At 44.2% G+C, this 13,672-nt stretch overlaps 1 protein-coding gene and 1 non-coding gene across 15 annotated transcripts in view; one reads left to right on the plus strand and one right to left on the minus strand.

Moving 5' to 3' along the window:
* The window catches only part of CLASP1 (cytoplasmic linker associated protein 1), a 247,601-nt gene that overhangs the window by 69,981 nt on the left and 163,948 nt on the right, over positions 1 to 13,672 (plus strand). For all 14 annotated transcript variants that reach the window (XM_075001118.1, XM_075001117.1, XM_075001119.1 and 11 more), the window contains exons 3-6: positions 3,753 to 3,831; positions 4,230 to 4,333; positions 6,372 to 6,463; positions 6,591 to 6,666. In XM_075001118.1, coding sequence (XP_074857219.1) covers positions 3,753 to 3,831; positions 4,230 to 4,333; positions 6,372 to 6,463; positions 6,591 to 6,666 — 351 coding nt within the window. The remainder of the gene's footprint in view (positions 1 to 3,752; positions 3,832 to 4,229; positions 4,334 to 6,371; positions 6,464 to 6,590; positions 6,667 to 13,672) is intronic.
* Positions 2,140 to 2,266, minus strand: LOC142017274 (U4atac minor spliceosomal RNA). Its single transcript, XR_012646508.1, has one exon. It is a non-coding gene; the product is annotated as a U4atac minor spliceosomal RNA (small nuclear RNA).

The raw sequence follows: 13,672 nt of genomic DNA on the forward strand, positions 1-13,672 counted from the left end.
GAATATCGGGTTGATGCAGGAGCCCCAGTGGGGCTGGGAGCTGGAGCCCTGCCCCATGGCAGTACAGGGGCTAGGAGCCAAAGTCCTCCCCATGCCCTGCAGAAGCGCAGAGGGCAGCCCCTGAGAGCCTGGGCTGGGGCAAGAGTCCTAGGCTGAGAGGCTGAAAGCTAGGGCTGCAGCAGCCCCGAGTGCGGGGATGGAGGGGTGAATTCTTGTGTTTGGGAACTGTCAGGTCCCAAGCATGCCACATAAGGGAGGTGCAGCCTGTACCATCTGTATGTAAACAAGCCCTTAAAGGATAAAGACAGGGTCTGCCCCTTGGGGGTGCTCTTCTATACTGGTGTGCTCTTCTATACTGGTGTGCTGTCCAAGAGCCCAGAGTAACTGACAGGCCATGTTGATAATGGTAGGACCTGATTTAATTCCCTCTGAAGTCAATGGTTGCTTCAGTGGTAAAGAACCCAGTCCCTGGTGCGCAGATGCTGATTGTGAAAATGAGCCAATCTGGGGGCAAACCCTGAAATGAGGAGGAAAGGACTAAAATAGGCAAAGACCCTTTACTTCCTAGGTCTTCTGCGAGCAGGTAGCACATTTTGCAGCATTCAAAAGCACACTTTATAAAGTATTTGACTGTGTTTCTTTAACTGGTGGAAAAAAGATTTACCCATTGGGAGATGTTTCAGATCACTCTGACCATTGATGAGCTGGATAGCTGGAAGTTGCACAGGATTACTTACTAAACTAGAAGCACCTGCACGTTTCCCATCTAACTACTTAGAAATTGTTTTCTAATTTCACATCAGTGTTTCAGTTTAAATTTGATATGCATATTGCCAGAAGGGCTACTCCAGTTTCTTTTACCTCATCATAGGGCGTCTCTACTAGCAAGCGTCCTCATTAGCAGTGTTTCATCACTGAATTTTTGTGTACTTAGCAACTACAGTAATAGCATAAGCTACTGCCAAAGAAAATGAAAATGCTGCGTAAAGGATGGTGATTGAATGAGTAAATATATGGAGGTTTTTACTAGCACACGCCATAGCGTAATAAACTATTGCAAAGTTAATCTTTACCGAGAGTCAAAATGTGCAAATTCATATTTCTTGTTGCTCTTAATTCTTTGCATTATAATTTGCAGAGACCCATGTTTGGAAAAAAATTAGAAACAGTGTGAAAAACAAGGAGGGTGATATAGAAACTGACACAGTTTTTATCTGCAGAAATTGCAAAACACTGAATTAGGGAGTGTATTAAAAAAACATACACCCGAGCCCCCCAACCCTTGCTCTTTCATTCTATAGTGGGTGGTAGCACATGCTGATGGAGTGATGATATAATTTCATTATCGCAGCACAGCCAGTCTCCTCTCTTTGTCGTCCTTGCAATGCCTCTATTTTTCGCCCTCTAGGTCGTGGAAGAGTTTCCATAATAAACTGTAGCTTTATTTTATATTTGTATTTTTATGAGTAAAGGTACCTGCGCTTTATAGTTGGCAAAATACATAGTCAGCATAGCAGTGCAAGTAATTTCAGGTATTACCCTGGGACTTCTGCAGGGGGAGCTTTGCAAAGAGAAATGTCATGGAAACTTTATAACAAACTAAGTATCATTAAATTTTTCTTACAATTATAAATCAGATTTGCATCCTTTTGATATCTTTGTAAACTGCAGAACTGATCTTGCCTTTGAACAGATAAACTGAGGCGTCTGGTAGGGTGCAGGATAGACCACTTGTTTTGTTGCTTAGGATGAGAGAAGCAATTACTGCTGATTACCGGTGTGATGATTTGCTAAGGACACCTTTTCAAGCATTAGTTGAAAGGGAATACATTCAAGTAGATGCACTTTTGGCCTGGGTTTACAGTGGTAAGAGTTTAGCAACGATCTTTGCACCATCTAGTGGTGATTTTTTCTAACTACATGCTCTGTGTAAACGAGAACGGCGGTGGGTTCTTACGCACGTCACGTTAATCCGGACGCTCAGCCCACGCTGGAAATAGAACTGAAAAATGAATTGAAAGGTTTAGCACACTACACGCTCCTGTGCGCTAGTGAAAACTAACCTGATGCAGTCGCTGAAAAAATTGAAACAGATTTCACCTGTTGTTAAAACGCGTAAGGTGGTTGCACCAATTAACAGGTTCCAAAAATTGCACCACATTAAAGCAAATGCTTTAATGGGCGCGGATGTGTTGTGTTGGTGTTAGCAGTACTGTTCTCACTATGCGTTCATTGAACAGCAGCGCAACCCCAAGATAAGGGTGGTTAGGGGACATTTCTGATGGGAGTGCAGGGAGGGCTTCTGGCTGGCTAGTACGGGTGTGGTGACTGGTGGCTTTTGCGCCTGCGTTTTTCTCCCCTGCTGTGTCTCACAGACAACGTCAATTACGGGGCAGTGTCTCGATCTTGATACTTGTGTCAGTGAGCGCCGTTTTAGCACTGTTTTTGCTGCCCTTCACGACTGTACCCATAACGCACCGCGCCACTTAGCGTGCACATTTGCATATGCAGTTGGCGAACCGTCCCTCCGGCGAATGAGCAGTTTCGCTGACAAGTTCCTATCATGAAACGGGAGAGAACAGTTCCTCTGTCTAACGTGTGCTTTTGTGCGTTTGCCTTTGGGCTGATTGATGCTTGTAAACACACTGAAGAAACCGAGGATAGTAATAATAAATAATTATATACGATTTACTCAGCTTCACTAAGTTCTTATTGCCTGCCCTTTGCCAGGATATGTTAATAAAAACAGATGCATAGTTCAGATGAAAGAAACCACCAGTCTAATGGTATTTTACTTGTCCTGTGTGCGTGTGTGTGTGTGTGTGTGTGTAATTTTGCAAAGCTAACTTAGTATGCATAAAGCATTTAACATAGCATTTATGGTAATATTGACAATCAGTTGTAATTCATTAGATGCAATTTGTTGATTTATGCTCAACAAAATATTAATATGTCGGGCTTAGAATATTATTAATTATAATTAGCACTCCTGTAACTTTTTTTTAATATTAATACAGTGTAGCCTGTATAGCCTTACTTAACATTTAATTAGCATTTTGCAAAATATGTAGTTCTTTCTAACAACACTGCTATTCAATTCTTTTGTAATGCCCTGTCATGAGTAACATTTCTCAGTGTTTAAAAAATTGTAATGTCTTTTAAAATATTGTTTGCTACAGAGACACTATAAGTTTTAAAGAAAAAGTTGTGATAGTAATACTGTTGACAAACACGCTTTTAAGAAAAAAATATTTACTTATCTATTATTGATAGTTTTAAAAAACTTGGATAATAAAATCAATCAACCCAGATTTTAATATACCTTAATTAATAATAACTTATAATTTTATATAATAATTATCAACAAATAGAAGAATAATATAAACAAATGTATATGAAAAACATGTCTGAAAGTTATTAGACTCAGAGGGGTAGCTGTGTTAGTCTGTACTCACAAAAACAACAAGAAGTCCTGTGGCACCTTATAGACTAACAGATTTTTTTTTTTTTTTGAGCATAAGCTTTCATGGGCAAAGGCCCGCTTAGTCAGGAGCATGTCCTTAGAATGATTGTCTTGGTTACAATTTGTTTAAAAATCCCTTTATGCAGTGCATGGAAGGTTTGTTTCTCTTTTATGAGTGCATTTATGCCAGCGATGCTTCTGCATGGGGAAGCCCCTTCAGTCTCGCCTGCCTTGATATCTTGTGCCTAGCTGCACGCTAACATGCTGTTTTATTGTTGTGTGTTTGCAGGTGGTTCTGCTGGGAATGGACATACTTTCTGCACTGGTGTCACGGTTACAGGATCGCTTTAAAGCTCAGATAGGCACAGGTAACAATTTAGACCATCTGAATTATATGTATATATATATGGCCAAATTCTACCCTCATTCGCACAAATGCAACCTCATTGGTTGTAAGAATGTTACTGGGCTGTAGTGGAAAAGCAGAAATGTACTTCATTGTTACTATTCTGAATTATTTTCTTAAATTGCACATATCACAGAGGCTGTATCTTAAGGACTTAGTCCTTCATAGCTTTTGCCACTGAAATGGCATGAGTATAAGGGTATATCTGTACTTACCGGGGTGGGGGGTTGGCACATCACTGTTGCTCTTCCAGGGATCGACTTCTCTCTCTCTCTCTCTCTGTGTGTGTGTGTGTATGTGTGTGTGTGTGTGTGTGTGTGTGTGACTTTTTTCTGATAGACTTTGGTGTTTTGTTTCTAGTGCTGCCAAGCTTGCTTGACAGGCTGGGAGATGCTAAAGACGCTGTGCGGGAGCAGGACCAGGCTCTGCTGCTAAAGATTATGGAACAAGCTACTAACCCTCAGGTACTGAGTCATTTTGAAATGAGCTGTGTTTTTTCACAAAGAATCTATACCAAATTCTGTATTTATGACCTACCATAGACTCACCTTTCCTAGTGGGTGCATGCTTACTGGCCCATTGTCTTCACGTCCCAGGGTGGTTATGGATAATGGACCCTGTTCACACCAGATGCAGTTAGGTCTGGAAGGCCTGGTTTATTAGGGTCCAATCCCAGCAATATGAAATTGACTCATCCCTCTTCTGAGTTAGATCCACTGAGAGCTACATACCTTACTATGTGGGGGCCTTTCAGATTAGTACTGTATAATCCAGGGTCTTTCTGTTCTACGTGGATATTAATGAGTCTTTCTGATATTTTCTCTATTCCTCCAGCCAATATTTTCCCACACAGTTGTTAGACACTTTACCGTGTTTCAGTGTTGATGCACTTGTATAGTTTGGAAAGAGTTTTGGATATGAAAGGTGCTATGTAAATAAGCTCTCCAGCTCTACCTGCTTGTCCCGCAGGGCACAGGGACTCCCCTCTGAGCCAGGCCCATCTCATTTCTGACGTCTCTCAAGATTTTAGGGCAGAAAGAAAGGTAGGGATGGGTGCAGCATCGCCCCCTGTTTAAATGCTCACAAGCTGTAGCTTGTGCTTTCCTATCCCGGAGCCCAGAGCTCTACGATAAGTGAAGATGGCGCACAGGTGGGAGATGGGTGTGCTTGAGTAGTAGCCAGCCTCCACTAGAGGAGGGGCAGTCACAGGTGTCAGAGATGCTGTGCCTTGGGGTATTGGCAGGTATGTGCTGTACACCAATGTTCTTTTAACTAGCAGTGAGTTAGCTAGCTAAAACTAGTATCAGAGAGGTAATCATGTTAGTCAACAACAAGAAGTCCTGTGGCACCTTATAGAGCAGTGGTTCCCAAACTTTTCACCATCACCCCCCTCTTTTGATTTTTGAGAAACCCTCATGCCCCCATCCTCTTCTTTACCATCATCCAACCCTCGCTTTTAACAGAAAAATCAATTCATAATTTAAAATAAACACAGAAACTTGATATAAATGTTGTTGTTTGAAATTAAAAATGAGCACAAATAGTTTTTTTGGACCCTTGTGGGTGCCTGGTGCAGGCCCAGCTGGCCAACTGCCTGAACCCTGTGCCAGCCACCAGAGCTGGCTGCATCAGCTCCCCGCCCACCCGAGCCCTGTGCTGCCAGAGCCATCCGTCCAAACTAACCAAGCCCTGCACTGCTGAGACCAGCCACCCAAGCCCCATGAGCCCCACAAGCTGTCCACCCAAGCCCTGGGAGCCTCCCTGCCCAAGCCCCTCCCATCCCCCAAAGCCAGGTACCCTAGTCCCCCGCTCACTCCATCCCCCTCCCCAAGCCAGGCACCCCCAACCCCCATCTAACCCCATCCTTCTCCTTCTCCTCCTCTCCCCAACCCACACTCACTCCCCTATGCAGGAGGCAGGTAGATCCATGTGGGTCTTCGCCAACTGCCTGCTTTTTATAACAGCTGCTCCTGGCTGCCCACGTAAAACAGCGGGGCTGAGAGCTGGCAGCAAAGACTGGCTTTTTCTTCAAATAGGGGGGAATGACAGGGGGCTGGGTGCTCCCCCCCCCAACAGAATTTCTTCATGCGACCTACCCCCACAGTTTGGGAAACCATGTTATAGACTAACAGATAATTTGGAGCATAAGCTTTTGTAGGGAAAGTCCCTCTTTGTCAGATGCATGAGTGTGGGGGGCACTCATGCATCTGACAAAGAGGGACTTTGCCCGTGAAAGCTTATGCTCCAAAATATCTGTTAGTCTATAAGGTGCCACAGGACTTCTTGTTGTTTTTCTAGCGAAAACAAAAGATAAGTCACCTCCTGAGGTTAATACAGTCCTCCTGTAGCCCCAGCCAGGAATCCACTTAGTCTTGTGTGCGGGCCCAGAGTTTCTATTTAAACCAAGGAAGGATAAATTGTGCCAGGGCCAGAAAAGAAAAGCTCACCCACTCTTTTCCCCCCCCCCCCCCCTCTTTCCACCCTTTTCTCTGCCTTCTGCAGTACGTGTGGGACAGGCTGTTGGGAGGATTCAAACACAAGAATTTCCGGACAAGAGAAGGCATTTGTCTCTGCCTAATTGCAACCCTCAATGTGTAAGTCAGGATCTTTCATAGACTTGGGCTCTTTGGAGCAGAGAGCTTTGCATTTAAAAAAAAAAAAAAAAGAGAAAGAAAAAGAAAAATCATACTGATGCACTTTCTCCACTTCCTTTTCTCCTAGATCCGGAGCTCAGAGTTTAACACTGAGTAAGATTGTGCCACATATATGTAACTTACTTGGAGATCCAAACAGCCAGGCAAGTGAAACTGTTCAGTTCCATATTTGCTGTCAGGGAGAGGATCTAACTGCCCCCTAAAATGAGCTGGGCTCGAAACTTTTGGTGATACATTGAGTGCACATTCTTAGTGCCACCTGCTGGTGAAGTTTGCAACTTTACAATTTATGAAAACCCCTGGTTTAGTTTTGCATAATGTGATTTTTAGGGCATGCTGAGTTCTGTTCTCAGTGGCTCTTCGGTAAAGCTGAACTGATTTCAGTGGAGTTGCTCTGGATTTATATTGGGGTTGCCAAAATAATAAGAGTTAAGTCCTTAAAAGACTGAAACCATAACAGCAAGCTCTCCTCGTGCAGCAGAGCGAGTCACTGTGGCTGTCTGAGTTCATTCCAGAGAAGGTTTGAAAGAGATGCCTGACTCCAGTCTGACTTTGCTTAGTGCCATGCGTTCTGTGATCATTGTGCTGTAGGAACTGCTTGGAGGAGGGGATGCCGCAGAACCAACCAGGTACCCTAAGCTGGGAATTGGCAGCAATGTGATGCTAGCATTTTTTTATAAGGAGGTTCCATAGAAACACTCCTGATCCACAAACCGATCAGTCAGCATTTTAATAGAGTGGGCCATTCTGTTAATGACCTGAAGGTTTGCGTCTTAGGGTGTGTCTACACTTGCATTCCTCTTTCGAAAGAGGCACGCAAATGAGGTAAATAAAAATGCAAACGAGGCATAAATTTGCATACTTGATATCTCATTTGCATATTCTTATTTCAGAAGAGCATCTTTCGAAAGAAGAAAGCCAGCATAGATGCTGCTCTTTCGAAAGTAAACCTCATCTTCGAAAGAATTCTTCTTCCTATTAAATAAAGGGAAGCAGGATTCTTTCGAAGATGGGGTTTACTTTCAAAAGAGCAGCATCTACATTGGCTTTCTTCTTTCCAAACAAGCTCTTTTGAAATTAGGGTATGTAAATGAGGTGGTGAATATGCAAATTTATAAATTTGCATTTTCAATTTACCTCATTTGCATACCTCTTTCGAAAAAGGAATGCAAGTGTAGACACGCTCTTACTGAAGAGGAATTTTCACAACAGATGGGAAAGAGAGGCTGCTGAACTCCTTTCTTTTATATTCAAATTCGACACATTAACACATGGTTTGAACTGGGATGTGAATGTTCTAGGTCATTGTAGGGGTGCTTTTGCATACTTGTCTTAATCTAATTCTTGACTCTCCCCCCCCGCCCCCCCAACCGCCCCGACCTTCTGCCCCTCTGCTCTCTGATATGCTCACCTTGATGATATGTTTCTGATTTGTCAACCTTGATAACTACTTTTGGTTCTCTGTGCCTTAAATATTGAGTCAGTTCTGGTATGCCTATAGTCTGAAGAAGTGGGCTTGTCCCACGAAAGCTCATCAGCTAATAAATTATTTTGTTAGTCTTTAATGTGCTACCAGACTGGTTTTCTGCTGTAAAGCTGTGTTAGCAGAATGTCGATCAACACTGCACTCTGATGGCCAAAGGTGGTAGAGCAGAATCAGGAAAATGGGGTGGGGGGTTTGCTTTGCCTTCCCACAAATATGCAAGTTATATTGATGAGGGCTCTGTTTTTATAAGCAAAGGGCTTTTAAGAAGCGATCATTGTTTTTGAGTGATCATTTGCAATTTCCATTATCCCAGTAAACTCTGTGTTTCACGCATACAGAATGGGAAGTGACTGCCTAGGAAGGAGTACTGCAGAAAGGGATCTAAGGGTATTAGTGGACCACAAATTAAATATGAGTCAACAGTGTGACACTGTTGCAGAAAAAAGCAAATGTGCTGCTGAGATGCATTAACAGGAGTGTTGTAAGCAAGACGCATGAGGTAATTCTTCCACTGATTAGGCCTCAACTGGAGTACACTAGTTCCCCAGTATACGTGAGGATTATGTTCCATGCAGCCCTCCTCACGTACCTTGAATTTCATGTAAGTCAGGAGGGCTTGGGTTGTGGGCGGGGGGCAGGAGGGTTAAGCCTAGGGTGGGATAGGGCTGCAATGGGGGGTTGGGAGGGGTGGAGTTGAGACAGGGTGTGGGGGGATTGAAGCCAGGGCGCAGGCTTTGGGCAGGGTGTTGAGCCCGCTGTGGGGGTTGGAGCCGGGTCTGTGGGGATGGCTGGCACAGGGTGGTAGCTGAGCCCCCTGCGCACGCTGGAACCTGAGCCCCATGCATAGGTTAGAGCTGGAGCCCCCAGCATGGTCGGGGCGGGGGAGCTGGGGCTGTGGAGGAGTTGAGCCTGGCAGGATGGGGAAGGAGTGGGGTTTTAGCCCCCACCCCCCCAGCTGGTGCAGCTGGGGGGGTGGTTAAAACACTTTTTCCTACCTTCCCAGAGTGGCGTCGTTGTCAGCTTGACATCAGAGCCGCCCTGGGAAGGGGGTTTTAGCCCACCTGAAGGCAGCCAGGTGAGCTAAAAGCCTTCCCCCTACCTGCGCTTTATAGTTGGCAAAATACAGAGAAGGCATGGGGAAGGGGCTCTTAGCCTGCTTAGCTGCCCACTGCTGCAGGAAGCTAGGCAGGCTGACAGTCCAGCAGCTTCACATTGTGTGAAACTCGCGGTAAAGTGAGTTTCGCGCACCATGAAGACGTGTAAAGCGAGGATTTACTGTATTGTGTCCAGTTTTGGGCACCACATTTCTGGAAAAATGTGAAGAAATTGGAGAAAGTGCAGAGAAGAGAAAAAAATTATTGAAGGTCTTGAAAACATGACTTATGAGGGAAGACGGGGTTTGTTTAATTTGGAAAAGAGAAGACTGAGAGGGAACATAACTTTCAGGAACTTAACAGGGAGTGACAAGGAGGAGGGAGACAATTTTTCTCCTTAACCTCTGAGAAGATGAGGCAATGGATGTATATTGGACATTGGGTTGGACATTAGGACTTAAGTTGGATATTAGGAAAAACTTCCTGTCAGGGTGGTTAAGCACTAGAATAAATTGCTTGGGGGAGGTTGTGGAATCTCTATCATTGGAGATATTTAACAGCAGGTTAAACAAACATCTATCAGGGATGATCTAGGCCAGAGGTGTCCAACCTTTTTTCACCAGGGGCCACACAGCAATTTTTTTACATGTTCCAGGGGCCAAATACAAAATATCCTTAAACCACCACTGCCTCACAGCTGGCTGTCAAAATGGCACTGCTGCCGGCTTCATTGGCCTGATGAAAAGGCTCCATGAGTGGTACTTGGTCCTGCTGTAAGAACAGGGACTGGATTCGATGACCTCTCCAGCTTCCTTCCAGTTCTAGTGTTCCGTGATTCAATGGCTGTGGAGGTCGTATGCATTTGGACTCTTCTGATTGAGGACAAGAGTCTAAAGGATTTTAATATAAAGAGTTTAAAAGCATTTTAAACATTGTGATTACTAAAATAAAGAAGAGTCGCTGTTCTTAAGCTGCAAAGTTTTAAACCTGTGTTTGCCCTGGGTCACCTCCCTTGTTTGGCATTGGTATTTATCTAGGCCATGATCCTGCAAACATGTACACTTTGAGTAACCTTACATATCAACCCATTAAACTTCGTGGGACTACTTGGGCTCATCTCATAATTTATGTCCATGATGGGAGCTCTTAGGCATTATGTTAATACAAATAAGAAATAAGAAGAAGTCTTTAGAGGGTTGGGCCTTTAAACTGCAGGTTTTCTGTAGTGACTTTTCCTCAGAAAGCACAAATTTCTCATAATGATTCTTTAGAGGATGCATCAGCACTCTTTTTACACACCCCTACAGAGCCAAGCTTTCCCCTGTGCCAACTACCGTCTCCCATTGTCTGTTCCCCTCTCTCAACTGTGACAGTGTTTTGCCTCAGATTTTTGCTCTGAAATCTTCAGATGCCTCATCATCCCTAAGGGAAACAGGCAGCAGCGATTGACTCTTCAGCTGCAGGGATGAGAGTTCTGCTTGTGCTTCCTTTGTTTGTAACAGGATCAGTAGCCTCTCTTCACCACCATGCAGTGGGAACCAATGAGGCTTTCTTGTTTTAAGGCTGTTGGGGGTCTCAGCTCATGTCTGCAAGCGCTACAAAGTCACAGGGCTCGAAGAAAGCCCCAGAATTCCTGATGTGTTCCTGGTGTGATCATGGACCCCCTAACATGAACCCTTCTTATCCTAACAGTAATGTGGCAGGGTGTTGGACAGGAAAATGTGTTCGGTTGGGATCATCCTGTCAACTCCCCTGTGGCTTTGTTGTGTTTGGTAACTTGTCTGTTATTCAGGCTGATAGCATGTAGTTCTGGCATTGGTAGTCTCCTATGTAAATAGATTGGGTTATGTCACATCTACCTGTTTAATCTTCATTCTACAGCCCCTGTGCTCTTCCTCATTTTTCATCCCTCTTCACAGCTCGAGTTAAGAGAATACTTGTCCAGGAAAGAGAGAGGGAGGTCTTTCACTGCTGATCTTGTTCTGAGGCCTGTCCCGCTCCATTGTGCAAAGCTCTTGAGCAACTGCTGCAGCTACTCAGTCTTTAGCTGGGTTTAAAATAACCTCTTGAATTAGCCAGCAAGGTGTACTCTGCCATTACGGTCCCAGTGATGCCCCATCTGTACACCATACTGTGTGCATTCCTTGAAGTAGCGGGTGGATAGATGGGTGTCTCTGCAGCTGAAGAGATAGTTATGGGAGGTTCCTCCTAACTTTATCTCCCACATGAATGTTATCTTGTCATTGGCCTATCTCCTCTCCTTGTTTCTTTGAGGGCTGAGGTTTGGCAGCAGAGCTGAGGCACAGACTGGGAGGATGTTTTCAAAGTCTGCATCAGGGATCCTCTGCGAATGACAGAATAAAAGTCTGCCCTAGGTTGTGTCAGGTACTCCTTAAGGTCCTTTTCTAGCAGTGGGGAGTGCAGTGAAGGGCTGAAGATGAAAAGGTCAAGGATTTAAAAGTTGTGCCCTATCAATGTGCAAAAGGCAAGCATGGGGTGGATGGCACCAACTTCTGCTGACTTTGGCCAATGGCTTTGATTGGCCTAGAGGATATCCATGCCTGAGAGTCAAATACTCTCTGACTTTCTGGCCTGCCAGCCATGTGCGGTTGCTCCCATCAGCTGCTCATCTGCGGGATAAAGGGAAGCTCTTGTAGAATGCTGAAGGCCAGTAGGAGTCTGAGTTTGGCCGTGGTTCCAGAACCTGCTGAGAGGAACAGTTGCGCCTGGAGACACAGCGGCAGTTGAAGGAGCAGACAGATGACTGAGTAAGAAATTCGAGGTGGGGGAGGGCGAGAGAGGTGTCCCCCAGCATGCACAGGTTCCCTCATGTGAGGGCTTCTGTTTATCCTCTCCCCTTCTGTGATTGCTTCCTACTCTCCCCTTCCCGTAGGTGGTGCTGCGACACAGTGCATCACCTGCCCATTGCCATGGGGATGCCAGGAAGGAGCACAGGGTGGAGCACAGCCTCGAGAGGGCAAGGGGGCATTGAACTGGCTGCATGGGGGGGAGAGGGAGATGCTGGGGTCTGAGAGGTGGAAGTACAGAGCCAAGTAGGGGGGAGAGGTGAATGGCCATACAGTGGGACAGATGCAATGGGAGGAGGGGGAGGAGAGGAAAGGAAAAGAAAGAAAACTTGGCAAGGACAGAGGAAAATGAATAAAAGTCCTTAGGGCAGGAGGCCCAGAATTTGGGGGGACTGGGAAAAAGCCAAGGCCCCACTAGGGGAAAGCTCTGCAGTGGCAGGAGGGAATAAATTTCCCTACTCTGTTAAGTTAAGTGTAAAAGCATTTAATAAGAAAAGCCAGAAAGGAGTTTGAAGAGCAGGCAGCCAAAAACTCAAAAAGCAATAGCAAAATGTTAGGTAGTTAAGGAGAAAATAAATAAATTCTTTGCTTCAGGTTGCCAAACCTGAGCCATTCTTTTTAGTTGACAAATCTGAGGAAATGTCCCAGATTGAGGTGCCAATTAGAAGAGACTTTGGAACAAATTGATAAACTTAATAGTAACAAGTCACTGGTTCATGCAAGAGTTCTGAAAGAACTCAAATGTGAAATTGAGGAACTATTAACTATAGTTTGTAACTTTTCCTTTAAATCAGCTTCTATACCTAATGACTGGAAGATAAGCTAATGTGACACCAATATTTAAAAAGGGCTCTAGAGATGATCCTGGCAATTGCAGAATTGTAAGAAAAACACCAGGACCAGGCAAATTATTTAAAGCTAGAGTAAAGAATTATATTGTCACATACCTAGATAACCATAATTCATTCCGGGAAAGGTCAGCATGGTTTCTGTAATGGGGAATTGTGCTTTACTAATCTACTAGGGTTGTTTGAGGGAGTCAGTAAGCATGTGGACAAGCAGATCCAGTGGCTATTGTGTACTTGGATGTCCAGACAGCCTTGACAAAGTCCCTCAGCAAAGGCTAAGTAAGTTGTCATGGAATAAGAGGGAAGGTCTTGTGGATTGATAACTGGTTAAAAGACAGCAAATAAAGGACAGGAATAAAGGGTAAATTTTCAGAATGGGAAGTGGTAACTAATGGTGTCCCCCCAAGGGTCTGTAGTGGGACCAGAACTATTCAACCTATTTTTATAAATGATCTGGAGAAAGGGTAAACAGTGAAGTGGCAAAATTTGCAGATAATACTCCAAAGAGTTGAGACCAAAGCAGACTGTGAAGAGCTCCAAAAAGATCTCACAAAACTAAGTGATTGGGCAACAAAGTGGCAAATTAAATTTAATGCTGGTAAATGTAAAGTAATGCAAATTAGCAAAAATAATCCCAGCTGTACATACCAAATGATGTGGGCTAATTTAGCTATAACCACTTGAGAGAAATATTGGAGTCATTGTGCATAGTGCTCTGAAAACATCCACTCAATGTTCAGCAGCAGTCAGAAGAGCAATTAGAATGCTAGGAATCTGTAAAAGAGGGATAGAAAACAAGACAGGGAATATCTTATTACCTCTATATATAAATCTGTGGTATGCCCACATCTTGATTATTGCATACAGATGTTGTCTCTTCATCTGAAAAAAAATATATATATTGGTGTTGGAAA

Source organism: Carettochelys insculpta, chromosome 8 (genome assembly GCF_033958435.1).
Source record: "Carettochelys insculpta isolate YL-2023 chromosome 8, ASM3395843v1, whole genome shotgun sequence".
In the NCBI taxonomy this organism is placed as follows: Eukaryota; Metazoa; Chordata; order Testudines; family Carettochelyidae; genus Carettochelys; species Carettochelys insculpta.